At 37.4% G+C, this 13,888-nt stretch overlaps 1 protein-coding gene across 3 annotated transcripts in view; it reads right to left on the reverse strand.

Annotated features, from left to right (window-relative positions):
• Positions 1–384: 384 nt before the first annotated feature.
• The window catches only part of LOC107091265 (calcium-binding protein 1-like), a 28,661-nt gene continuing 15,157 nt past the window's right edge, over positions 385–13,888 (reverse strand). Inside the window, exons 1-8 of one of the 3 annotated variants that reach the window (XM_015385091.1) lie at positions 9,120–9,446; positions 7,044–7,211; positions 5,073–5,103; positions 4,401–4,544; positions 4,164–4,273; positions 3,460–3,534; positions 3,240–3,312; positions 385–1,657 (exon numbers count right to left, since the gene is read on the reverse strand). In XM_015385091.1, the coding sequence (XP_015240577.1) occupies positions 1,632–1,657; positions 3,240–3,312; positions 3,460–3,534; positions 4,164–4,273; positions 4,401–4,544; positions 5,073–5,103; positions 7,044–7,211; positions 9,120–9,170 (678 nt within the window). In that variant the 5' untranslated portion in view covers positions 9,171–9,446 and the 3' untranslated portion in view covers positions 385–1,631. Of the gene's footprint in view, positions 1,658–3,239; positions 3,313–3,459; positions 3,535–4,163; positions 4,274–4,400; positions 4,545–5,072; positions 5,104–7,043; positions 7,212–9,119; positions 9,447–13,888 lie in introns of those variants that run through there. The other 2 variants (XM_015385089.1, XM_015385090.1) reach the window with 2 other exon arrangements.

A 13,888-nucleotide genomic window follows, 5' to 3' on the forward strand; every position in this document is an offset into this window, starting at 1 on the left:
CCCATTACGCTCGAAAGTAACTACGGCAAGTTGAGAGAGATGAACTGAGACGGTACTGAACAATAGATGGCAGTATTAAAATTACCTATTTAAACAAACCTCATCACTTGAGAAGGTACAGTAGGTGATGGGGACGTCGTGGAAGACATTTTGTCCCGTAACACTCGCCGTACTGTTGGGGGGGACAAGCAGTGGGGGGGAGATGTTCATGTTGCTGCGGTCTGCAGTCTGGACGTTAGATGTCGCTGAAAATTACACACTGAAGCTTTAATCATTTTGTGTATGTTTACCTTTTAATATCAAAGACAAAAAAACATGAATATTGTTCCATAAAAAAACACACATTTTCCAATTGAAAGAGATATCTTTATTTTTCATCATCTGCTACAAATTTCAGTAGTTTTCTATCATGCATAGTTTCACACATTTAAGACAAAAAAAATCACAAAATTGGATTTCCTTTTTTCAAATATAATTGAACTTTAAAGCATGCATATTTTCATGTGTCCAGTCTAGGACAGTCAAAGCTGTCCCGCTGTAATGATTAACGTTCTTTGGCTTTTTCGTATAAAGAAGCTCACCTTGCTTCTTTACACTTACTGAAACAAAGAAATGACACAGGATTTAGAGATTGGAATGTCTTCAGCAAAGTAACATATACGGTTTAGCTCACTTTGAGGTATTTATTGCTTAAAATTGTTTCACCGTTTCACCTTAAAAATAAGAAACTATACAAGCCCCCCAAAATAATAAACTTCTATCACATCTAAATCTATCTGATATAAACTAATCTGTTAACTGAATCTCTCAAACACAGATCAGTAAAACTGTTCTGAACGCAGTGTTATTATTCATGCAGGTAATGATCATAATTAATAAAACATTGACTTAATCAAAACTCTTTTAGTAATGATATTTTTGTTACTGGATGTTTGCAGCTACATGAATGTCTTATGCACACTGGAAATTGCACATGTATGTCACAGAAAAGCCAGTGCTACATTATACAGGTTTACTGAACAAATATGGGTTTGTCTTAGCAGATGTATGTACATTAAACATCAACAGTGTATGATGGAGAAAGAAACAAGATTCACAGAATTCAAACAGAGATGTGACTAGATGATATGGGATGTTTCTATATTGCTTGTCGTGTTTGCGTTAAATATAATCACTGCAGTCAAACATTTGAAGGATTGTGAGTTGCTTCATGTTGCTGTGTTAAATATTATTAAGTTAATCTGCTACAGTCAGTATTAACAGAGGCTTCTGGTGTTTGAGGAGACTACCTCAGACATCATATGTGCCCTTGGCCTAATGGGTCAGTAAACACATAGAAATGTTCTAGTATTTAAAGGAAAACATGTTTGAAAAATGTACTCTGCAAAAGTCACGAGTGCAGCCATTGGTTTTGTTTATGCTTGAAGGAACAGCAGCAGCGTGTTATTAACAGTGATGCTCCCGGCTGTAAGCGTCAGCCGTTCTGCTTCGGCGAGGCAGTTTCGGGACAAGGTTGATATGTTTTTGCCATCTTCACAGTTCAGGAAAGTTTGAAGCCTGTCGTTTTTCTTCAACAGACTTTCTCCGTGCTTCTCCAGCTGAGTATCCAATCAAGGCTTTCTGCCAGGAACTCATCGGGACATCATTCGAACAAATTCTGGAACGTTTATGAAAAAGAAAGATTATTAAGCTATGTGCTCTGCTTTAGTTTTGTTCTAAATAAATTCTACCAAATATTTTCAGCATTTCATAACTTTATTGTTTTTTTTAATTGCAAACATTTATCATTTCTACTGAAATTAATGTGCTATGTTCTTGTCCATTTTTACTATTTAGGTAATCTATTTTATGTTTTTGATTTTAAAAATTAGGAATTAACAACTATCAACCCCCCCTAAAAACTATTATAACTAGACAGCTATTGTTGAGGATAAAAGCAAAAAAAAAAAGATTAAAAACCAATGAGATGAAAGCATAATATGCATCTTTCACTTTATGTTGAATTATTGGGCCTAGGTAGAAGATGGATATTAGCAGCAGTATTAGTAGTAGTGTTGGTGTTAGTATTAGTATTATATTAGTACTACAAAATTAAATCAAAAATAATTAGAAATGTATGTATATTACAAATTTGTGACAACATTTATTATGGTCAATGATGACATCCACCATTAGAAACCAGCCGTGACAGAAACAAGAGCTTGCAGAAGGTTCCCAGGTCCACACTGAATGCTTAATCTTAATGCTTAAAACTATATTAGCTTTGTACAGGTAATAAAAAGGGTTTGTTGCACATTTCCAACAATGGGCATAAAGGGGTTAAAGAGTTTTTCAGTTCAATGGTTTCATAGTTGATACAAACCCACCACAACTGACTTTTGCTTAAAATGTGGCAGCTGGATGAAGGTATAAATCAGCCTCATATTATAATTTTTTTGGACAGTTTGACATGCAGCACCATGTTCGTAGTGCAGCACCATGGTCATGGACAATATTCAAAACTCCTTGCAATTACGGACTCTTATTCCGCTACAGCATTTTAAATCACTATTGAAAACTGCTTGCACAGAGAATTGTAACTGTTATTCTAGAGTTTAGTTTATGATTGATTTTATTATGTTGTCCTGTGTTTTTATAGTCTTACTGTACTGCTGCCTCTTGGCCAGGTCTCCCTCGAAAAGAGATTTTATCTCAAGGGACTTCCTGGTAAAATAAAGGTTAAATAAAATAAAAATAAAATGTCCTTTTGTAATAGAGCTCATGGAGAAAAACAAAAATTACTCAAGCTCCTCTCAAACATCTGGCAGGGTTTTCTCTTTTTTTTTATGCTCTTTTTGCATCAGATATCTTTGAAGCTCTTCTAACGAGGTAGGGTGCTCCAGTGATTGTGATCTTACATTCAAAGAGTCAGAAACTGTGCTTTCAAATTTAAATTCACGCAGTTTGCAGCACAATGATTTACCCCATACAGCAGATTAGCTGAGAAAAAGTAACACTTTGTTACTCTGTTTTTCAACATCACACTATGTATTCATCTTTTTCTCTGCAGGTCATCTTCAAGATGTAGTCAGATGTTGCCTCAGAGATAAACTGACAGATATTTCTTCATACATCAGCATGCTATGTGATATTACTGACACTATTTTGTTTTTGTGTGTCTATAGAAACTTTCTGGGAACTAAAAGAAAAAAGGAACGGTGTTTTAACATGTTAATAGAAATGCATATGAGCTCTTATACCTTCGAAGTCTACGTGTCCATCTCCGTTAAGATCAATGTCCCGCAGAATTTCCTCCAGATCTCTGTGTCCGACCTGGGAAAGTTGAGACGAAAGTGTGAGCTTCTGTGGCATTTACTCAGACTAGATTACACGTGAAAAGAGACGGAGAGAAATCAGTCGGACACTGATTGATGGAGGCTCACAGAGAGGAGGGCAGTCTCTCTGTGAGCAGCTCTGTACCTGCTGTCCTAAGAGTTTTTTCATTGCTTCTCTGAGTTCAGCTGTGCTGATCTGGCCGTCGCCGTTTGTGTCAAACTGAAAATAAGGAAAAAACAATATTAAGATAAGCAGCTGCCTTAAGTCTTGGCCTTCTAAGCTTTTTGTTTGTTGGTTTTTTTGCAGCCTTTCATCTCTACAGACTTAAAAAAAAAAGGATGACTTAAAAATAAGTGCACTTAATTTGTCTCTAGCCCATTTCTCCTCGTGCACGCTCTGATTTTTTAAAACAAGCTTACTTTCCAAAAGAAGATTTGAAATTTTTCCACTATGTCAGACTCAACATCGATAAGTGAAAATTGAGACAAGCACATACGAAGGCCTTACATAAACATATCTCAAGAATAATTACCAATTAGAAGGACCACTTATTTAGATGATCCAACCGCAAAAAAAACATCCTCCACTATACCTTTAAACTACTCGGCTTGTATGTTTCGAAGAGTCCAAATAAGGCTTTTCAACAAAAGAGTGACATCCCAGCTGTCAAGCATGGCATTGGATAAATCATGCTAATTTGTTTGCTATAAATCGAGGAACTAATAGAGAGCAGGGAATCTCACAGTTACAATGTGACTGATGTTTGCAGCAACAAAACAAGTTTTATTTAATGAGATGATAATTATGTTTTTTCCATGTATGTGTATTCAGTATGTGGTGGTGCTTGCCTCCTTAAAAGCATCCCTCAGCTCCTTTACTCCAATCATGTCTGCTGTTTCAGCCAAAAGCTTGGGCCCCATAAGCTCAACAAAGTCCTCAAAGTCAACATGTCCTCCAACTGTTAGAAAAAAAAGAGTAAGAAACAGATCAAATGGAAAATAATTTACAAAGTTGTGATGTAAAAAAGATATATATATATAAAAAAAAACATAATTAGGAAATAAAATGAAAACCAAAAAAGTTACGGTTCATGTTGATCTGTTGGCTCAGCTCTATGAGCTCCATCTCTGTTGGCATGTATCCCATCGTCCTCATGCAGTTTCCCAGGTCTTTGCAGCCAATAAATCCATCTTTGTCTTTGTCAAACTCCTTGAATGCTTCACGCAACTCTATAAGAGTTACACAAGTTACATGAAAACATTTTTTTTTTAAACTGCTAATTTAGATTTTTTTATGTCTCTTCTGCTAATACTGATAAAAATGTGTAAAAAGATGTTTAGATAATAATTGCACTGGCATTATTGCACATTTTGTTTTCCTGTTGTTTTTATAGAAAAAAAAAACCTGGATCCTTGTCCAGCTTGTTTGTCATTTTCTCCCAACTGTTTATGTTAAGAAGTTAAAGGCACACAGTCTCACAGCTTCTTCTTTTGAGTAGCATGTTTTCATATCTCTCCCATTTTTTCACAGTGTCTAACAGATTTAGGGCTTTGTTTAACATTGGTGTAGCGTAAACCTAAAATATCAGAGTTTCATTTATTATATTTTTCCTTGGTGTTAGAACAAAATACTAAAATAAACATTTGCAGTGTAGGATTTTATAACTGCAGTAATAGATGAATATTTTAAGGCTTTATTTTAGAGCTCTCCTTTAACAAGGCAGCCAATAAATGTGATGGGTGCTGTCGTTAACCTACCATCCAGCTCTTCTGGTCTCAGCTCTCGGTCCTGCAAAGGAAACAAATGCAAGGTTATAACCCAAACTGCGGCTGACATATGTTAAAACTCATGCCAGCAGGCATTATTCCTCACAACATGCCGCTGTAGAAAACAAAAATAAGCACTTTTGGGTTGCATGCCAGCGGTTTACAGTTTTGAATCCGTTCAGAGAGGAGGAGCTCATTCATGAGAACACAAAGAGATTAAAACATGTTGAGAGTAGCTGCAGTTGAGTGATATTTGGTATATTTGAACGAGTATTAGACAAACTTTAGAAATGTTCGATTATTAATGTGAGTTCTTCAAGGGAGGAATTGAATACTCTGTTTCCACTTAGTTGTCAGCGTATTAGGAAAAATAGGTTCTGTTTTACAACTATTTTACGGTGGCTGTCTTAAGTTGATCCTTGAGCTAAAATACTGTTTTTTTTACATAAAAAAACAACTGAACTGAAAACTGAATATGTCAGTAATGACTTTAAAAGGTGCAGTAACCTGTGTCCTGCCACGGTCTGCAGTGGTTGAGAGTTTTATTTTCTCTCATGATATTTTTGACAATGATCTTTTATTGTGTCCTTTGGTTTTATATTTTCCCTGTGTCCACCAAACGTAGCTGCTTTTTTATTGCCATGTTTTTACCTTTAGTGGATATGATGATCACTTTCTAAGATTTCTTTCCTGCATTTCTGTCAGCTTCTATCAAATGAAGCCCAGGCAAAATTTTAAACAGTATACTGTACCCTGCTGTTGTAAGACTATCAGCCTCACACCACTCCTCCGCCATGGCCGATTATCATCCACAACATTATTGTAAAGCCTCCTCTGCCATGTTAACGTCTGCTTGAAACCAAGATGCAACCCTCTTCCACCGTATCTGCGCCATGATCCTCATTTTCTTCTGGCTCCCCTTCTCCATCTTCCTCCATTCCACCACCAGTGTCAGGCGCCAGGTTGGAGACACCCAATCATAACATGATGACTCTCTATTCTCACATCTTCCACACGGGGCCTGAGTCTCAGTGTCCATATTTCTCATGTCAATAAAACTCCATAATTGTTTCTTGTCTTCTGTATGAGTCTTACCAGGTTGAGTTACTTCCTCTGTTCCTCAGCTCTATGTCATAATTATCCTGTTTTACCATTCTCATCTGATTTCTTTAATTTGCTCTCTATATTGCCCCCTTTCCTCTGTTATCTCACCTTCTCCATGCCTAATTCCCACTAAAGAATAGCTTATTTGGGTTTTCATCTGTTTTTTTCTCTGGTAAGATTTTGTAAAACATTAATTTTCCTTCCATGCATTCTTAATCTTATGGTTTGCTACCACCATATATTTAGTTTGGTGATGCTACATGTCGTCTCTGGCCTGACCATTAACCATTCATTCGTTTCAGGTGTGTTGAAGAAGGAATGCATGCAAAAGCTGCAGGACAGTTGCAGTCGAGTACCGACGATGCCTACCTCTGGTCTATGGTGATGTTAGAAATGTACCCCTACCACTGACCCTGTTCCCAATATTAACCTCAAGAATCCCACATGATTTGACCACATGAAAACCCCACAGAAACAACACTGTATAGTTTTCAGCAACCAAGAACACTCCTTCAATCTAACAAGATTGTGAAAAAAATCCTACAAGCACCATCCTCTTGCAGTGTGTCCCACAGGTCAATGACTCCCTGGAATCAGCTGGTTTTCCTTGATGGAAAACGTAAACCAATCGGACTGATCTATTTGACTTGTTTCTCTAAAGGGCCTTAAGATGACATGTTGTAAACTGACGCTATAGAAAGAAACTTAAAGAAAGAAATAAACTCAGAGCAACACCACATTTTTCAAATGCTTGTTTTAAAGTGTATTGTTTTTTACTGACAGTTTTTGTGCATAAGCTACATTTTGTGCTAATCTCCTTTGCAATGCATGCACTTTATATGTCCTGGACTTACGTACAGCCAGCCGCCTCTCAGCGAAGCCCTTGCGTAGAAAGATGCATGCAGGCCCCAGCACGTTGTGCATGTTTGCTCCGTTCTGGGCCAGGGCTACTAGCGGCTCAAGATGGCCCCCCCCAGATCCCCCTTCCTCACTGGACTGCACTGCTTTGTAGTTCTTCTTCTTGTCCTTCAGCAGCATCCAGGGTGAGGGGCCAGAAATGGGAGCAGAGGCAAAGACAGGGGTACTGAGACTCAGTTTGTTGAGGTGTGCAGTCAACAAGGAGTCGGGTGGAGGTAGGGTGGGGTTAGGGGTTCATAGGGAGTGCAGGGGAGTGACTGTGGACTGACTTATGCCTGGCAGTCATAGGAAGGTGTGAGGGTTAGTTATGATGGATAAAAGAGCTCACTTGGACAAAACAGGGTGTAATATATCATGACAAAGCAACTGATGCCATACAAGAATCTGACATGCATTTCACCATCATGCCCAGCAGAACTGATGGATATCTTCATATCTTGTATAGTAATAAACATTTTATGTTAAAAAAAAAACTTATTTCATCTCCCTAAAAAATTTAAATAATTAAAATGTTCTTTAAAAAAAACACATTTTAAAAGTTAGTTATTGATGCTCTATTGTATAAACTCAGAATAAGGTATTCCTTATGTGTAAACTTTTGCAAAGATACTCCAGTTGCTGCAAAACTCACATTAATGTGTTCTATTTTGCAAACAAGTTTCAGTTTGATTCCTTAGACTTACTTTGTAAACAAATCATGTTGTCCTAAAAGATAAGCCAAACGTTTAGCTAGCCATGGAATTATAATTACCAATTAGCCAATCAAGCAGCAGGTAAATGTTGTTCTCACAGCGGCGGACCAAATTAATGAGAGAATTTAAAACAATCACTGCCTGCCAGATTGGAAGACTCGAGTGGATCAAATCAAACAAGCCCCCACCATCACTTAGTAGTTCAAACATTTTACATATATGTTTTTTTTTTAATCAAATTTAGGTAATAAAATGCTGAGTTCTGCTAACTAAAAAAGGATTATCAAATAACTTCAAAAGCAACTGACTGAACTCCCAGAGAATAACAAAGCACCGATTTAACTACTGCTTCAACCCTCTCTGACATGAGTTAGTATAATCTTTGCACACAAACAAAGGCAGTAGGAATATTCCTTTGCATACATGCTTTACTTTATGATATTCTACAAACAACCTTCAAACTCCATCTGTCATCGTGCCACTCTCAATGCCAATTTGTGCATTTCTACAGTTCTCGCCACAGGAGTGGATGCCCACTGGGTAATCTGAGCAAGCGATGCATGGAACAGGGCTGTCCAAGGCCACATCCTGCCAGAAAAGTACTATGAATCCTTGTGCTAGTTATATAATCTGAAAAAAGAACACATAAGCACACATTTGATCATCAAACCATGGTTCGAACAGATGGCATCAACAGTTGCTTGTCATATTAAGACTCCTCAAGGATGTTCATCTGCAAAAGCAACTATTGTAATTATGAGAGCTCAAGCAAGCATACGGCTGAAACAATATGAAGAGAACATTAGGAGATGAATTTGTCAAGTTTTATCATTTCAGAAATGCCATATAATTCATATCAGGTTGTACTTTGCATCTGATTGACTCTAATGATGGCAAAATTGCTCACACATTGACTAATCGCAGTTGCTGCTGAATGAACTTCATGATTTTTTGGATCTGATAACATGAGCCTAATCATATCAAGGAAAAATCTTTGTTCATCCTGTATAACACAAGAACCACAGCTAGAGTCTTCGGAAAACGACTCCGTAGGTCAGATTTTGTTTAACAATTCTGTCAACTATCATAACTAAAAGCTATTAAATCAATTCTACCTTTAATAATTCCCCATTTAGATTTGAATCAAGACCAACAGCTCAGGACTGAGATCTCAAAATGAACAGAGGGATCAGTCAGGAGAGATTCAGTCAAGTATTACAGCCACTGGTCCGGTTGGTGACACACCATTACACAAACATGCACTGAGAGTCAGGGGAGTCAGGGGAGTCAGGGGAGACGACCACAGGGTGAAAAACCTCAGAGCAAAGCTTACCTTTTTGGCGAAATTTTTTAAAGACTTTACAGAGTTTCCCATTGCAAAAAAATAAAAAGGCAACAAATCTCCCTTTTCTCTATGTTTTCCTTTTAACTGTGCAACTGTGCTTGTTTTTGAGGGCACATATCTGCATGCACAATTGAATGGGTGTCAAGGCAAGCATTGGAAGAGAAGGATAAAGGGAAAAAGGGTTCAGTGGGTTACTGAATAACATAAAGATAACATAACATAAGAAGGGAAGGACAAAGGAGGACCTGCTGGATGGTACAAGGAGAGGGGAGATGAAACAAAATAAAGGACAGCTCAGGAAAACAAAGAGTACTAGGGAGAGGAAGCATGCATGGGATCTGTGCAAGATGCATGTGCCTGAAGTGGAAAAGCAGGATTGCTTATTCATTCCATCCTCTCTTCTACAGTGTCTTCCCTCCCTCCCCTCTACCCTCGCTGTGTGTCCGTCAGCCTTGCTCTTTTCTCGCACACCCCACTCCACCCAAAGCTCCCGCTAGCTCCGCACTTTTAAACCATCTTTATATGAATGTGTCCCAAGAACTTATTTTGGTCAAGCATATTACCTTCCTCTGACCGAGAGGCTGAAGACACTAATCCAAACATAAACACACATATCTATACACCCCTTCCACACACATACACTTGATTAAACACAGTCGGATGTTGGGCCATGAAGCTAAAAATAAAACTCTCCCTCTCTCTCTCTCTGTCTCTCTTCTCCACCCCTTTCCTGACTCTACCCCCAGCATCCATCCCCAACTACAGGGAGGCAACACAAAGTCATGGTAAGCTTTAAGGGCTTGGATTCAGATCAAAGCCAAAATGGTAAAGAAATTACACACGGATGCCGAATTACCCTGATGTAGAGAGAAGCAGAGCAGCACGCGCAAACGCAAACACACACAGACAGGGAACGAAATTCTTGCCGGCAGTTTTTCTTTCTCACTCGCACCAACATCCATTTGACACTGAGGATAAAGGCTGAATATATAGAGCATCTCTGAAAGCCAGCACTTTTGAGGGAATCATACACATAAAGAGATAACCTGTAATCAAATGCCAGTTTGATTAGAAGACTAAATGACACATTTGATGAAACTAACAAAATGTAATTGTTTGACATTTTTTTTAATTTCCAAACATGTCTTTTAAAATTTCTAGTAACATTTTAGGGTTGTTGTAATGAAACTCTTTTATGTCTTTTGAAGATTTGCTTTAGACTTTGGCTATTGTTTCACTCATTTTCATCCTTGTTGCTCCGTGATTATTCACAGCATCATGTGTAACATGTACAATCTTTACAGCAGACATCTAAACCTATTTATTAGTAATCAAATTGTAGAAACTTCAGGAGAATAAAGCCATCTTGTAATCACAGATTTATTGTATGCCGGACTGCGTAATTATAACCAACCTGAGTCTGTTAAGTCATGTGACTTCAGACTTTTCAGTGGACAACATATCTACAGTAACTCCATGCCATTTTATCCATTCCTTTCTTTAATGCATATATATTTTTTTTGTACTACTTATTGTATTTGTAGCAAATAATGTATTTGCAGTGTGGTTGCAATTCTTGGCCTGAAATAGATTTTTCAAATAGAGAATAATCTACCTCTCAGACACACTAGGATCCAGAAGCTCCATTCTGCTCTATATTTTATCGTTTCACTGCGTTTCTTCCTCTGGTCTGTGCAGATATTGTGTAATATGGGGCAATTTTTCTTCCTCTGATGCTTTATTGAAAAATATAGATTTCTTGGGGGAGCTTGGAACCTGTGCTGTGCTAAAAATAGTATAAGTACCGGCACCTGATTGTCCACAGTGACAAATCACAGACATTGTCTAGCTTTCTCTCAGTGTCATACTGTAGCACGATATGAGAAACAAAAAATGTTTTAATATTGTTATTTATCAGACAGAAGGGGCGGATGGTAATGTATTCACAAGTAACCAAGGCAGACAATGCTGTTCTCACTGATCTGCTATTTGAAGCTCAACCACAAGCTATAGTTGCTATTATATTAGGTTTAAATGATGACAATTAGCATGATTGTGCATTTAAAGCGGATGCCAGTCTTGTTCAGTATTAGTTGGTTTTTAATTTCTGAGATCTTTCCAGCTGAATCATTATTTCATAAATCTTCCTCATTATAATTATGTTTATTTTACTTTAGGGCACTTTTTAATAACAAGAGTCAAGGCAATTCAGCATAACGGTGCATACATGTGGTACCACGTTAAACGGGTGAAGAGGGCATCTGTTTTTCCCTATTTGTGCTCTATGGTAACTAGTGTTTCGAATTACTGATATAAAAAAAAAAATAACTATCTTCATCAACATGAAAGGTAATACAAAAAAAAATATGGGAAAAATGTACTTAAAAGAAAAAATATTAGTTTTATATTATTCTCTTGGCTACAAGTTGTTTTTATGTAATTGTTTTTCATGCTCCAAAAGTATGAGGAAATTTAAAGTTTTCTCCTAACATTTGAGTTAAAATTATAAATAGATGTTTCCTCTGACTAAACTTTTGAATTTACAGAAAATCAGTTTCAAACTTTACTTATTCTGCATACTTAAGGACTAACTTCCTCCTATGCTGTGAAAAAATCTACCACATACAGTGAAAGAAATCTCTTTCTTAAAAGCTGTCTCCCATGGCATCAACTCCCAAGGTAACACTCGCGTCAGTCACTGCGGTAGCCATATTCTGCTCTCCTGCTCGACCTTGTCTGTTCGCTCCTGTTCTAATAAACACATTCACGCTGGAGTCATTTCAGATCTAAGCTCCCATTCAGCGTCCTCTTTGTTGCTCCGCAGATGATTCATCCAGCCTCTCACCGGAGGCTCATTGTGAACTTCAGAACACATCAGACGTCAGATACAGGAGCCGTCAGCTCTTATAATGTCACACCACAGTGTGCACGGGCTTCATTTCCATCTCTCTTTCTCTCTCTCTTTCACTCGCTCGCTTGCATTCTTTTTCTTTTTTTCTTTTGTATTTTTTTTCCTCCTCCTTACTCACTCGGAAAATCATGATTAAAAAACTATTTTACATAAGTGTTTGGGCACAGCATGGTAACAGCATCCAGAAATAAAGTAATTCTAGGATCTAAGTTTGAAACTGATTTTATAAACTTCATAATATGATGCAGGGTTGTTTTAGTTGAGTAATACAACAAAATAGACCATAAAGGACATAAAGGAGGAAATATTGTTGAAGGTGCAGAAGATCAATCTACAAATACAATATCTTGCATAAGTTAAATCCCTTAAATGTTTTCAAATTTAGTTAAAACCAATTTCCTGTAAAGTCCATGTATATTCATCTCCTTCAAGTCACTTCTTTGAAGAATTACAGTTTACTTCAGATTAAAGTTTGAGCCATGTATTTTCCAGCTTTCTACCTCTAGATAACATCTTTGCAAGATTGAAAATCATTAATATATATTTTCAGGTCTGGCCTCACCTCCATATGAACTTGAATGACATCCCAAACCCAATCAAGCATGCTATCCCACCCTTTTGTAGCTACAACCATTTCAATTGTTGGGGTAAGGGTTTGGATAAGGTTCAGGAGAGGGTTCGTGGGAATTTTATGCCATTCTGTATGAAGTGCATTTGAGGCCAGATGTTGGTGTTTGACAAGAAAGCCTGCAATAAAGTCTGATCTGTAACTACTCCCTAAAAATGTTGGGTTGAGGTCAGGACTCAATGCAGGTCAGTCAAGTTCTTGATCCATTGACATGATCCATTCATGTCTTTATGCAACCTCACTTTGTCTAAGATTGTACATTCATATTGGAGAATCACATACAACCCCTAACTGTTTGCAAAAGGTTTGAAGGATGGGATTTCACAAAATGTCTGATGGTGCAGCCTTAAGAGTTTATCTCACTGGAACTAAGGGGAAAATGCTCATCCCCTTAAAACCGATCCACACTGTTATACCCTCCATACAAAAATATATACTTGACACAATGCAGTCAGGAAATGTACTAGCAAATGCCAGACCCACTTCATTGGTTTGCCAAGTGACATGAATTGTTATTCTATGTAACACACATCTCCACTGTTCAATAGTCCAGACGTTTTTGTGCTTCTCATTGGTGCTGCTGAAAAGAATTTCCAATAAACTACTGTATAGTATATAAAGTGTTTTCAAGCTAATCTAAAGGCCATCGAGTTTGGAGTTCTTTAACTATTGAATAAGGAGAAAGCTGCTTGGTAACAATCCCCAATTGCCTCCATTTTGTTAAAAGACTACCAATCCCTGACAATAGAATATGTAGAAGATTGCATGTTTCATAACTAAACCCACTGCACTGGCAGGCATCCTAAAACAGCAACACGTTGGCAAATTTTTGTTTCACAAATGATTTTTTATTTTCATTATTCATGTATGTGCTTGTTAAACCCTAATAATAGCTGCCTGTTAAGTGTCAAGACTAATGTTTTCCCAAGCAGTTTATCTAATTAGGGCTGCTCTTCTGTAAGGATAAAAAGCAATTGTCTGTATATAGGTAATAAAGACATATATAAATTAAATGAGAGCATACAGACAGAGTGGATAATTCTAAACAGATAGCTTTACCACTTTTGTAGTGTCGTTGATCTAAGAAAACTTTGAAATGTTTTGATATAGCGGGATCCAGTGAAGTCTCCTCATGATGTGATGATGTGGCTACCATCTTTAACCCGAGCCATTTCTCTGGACTACCAATACAATTTTTGTTAAAAATCT

This window comes from Cyprinodon variegatus, unplaced genomic scaffold, assembly GCF_000732505.1.
Source record: "Cyprinodon variegatus isolate N-32 unplaced genomic scaffold, C_variegatus-1.0 Scaffold331, whole genome shotgun sequence".
Classification (NCBI taxonomy): Eukaryota; Metazoa; Chordata; class Actinopteri; order Cyprinodontiformes; family Cyprinodontidae; genus Cyprinodon; species Cyprinodon variegatus.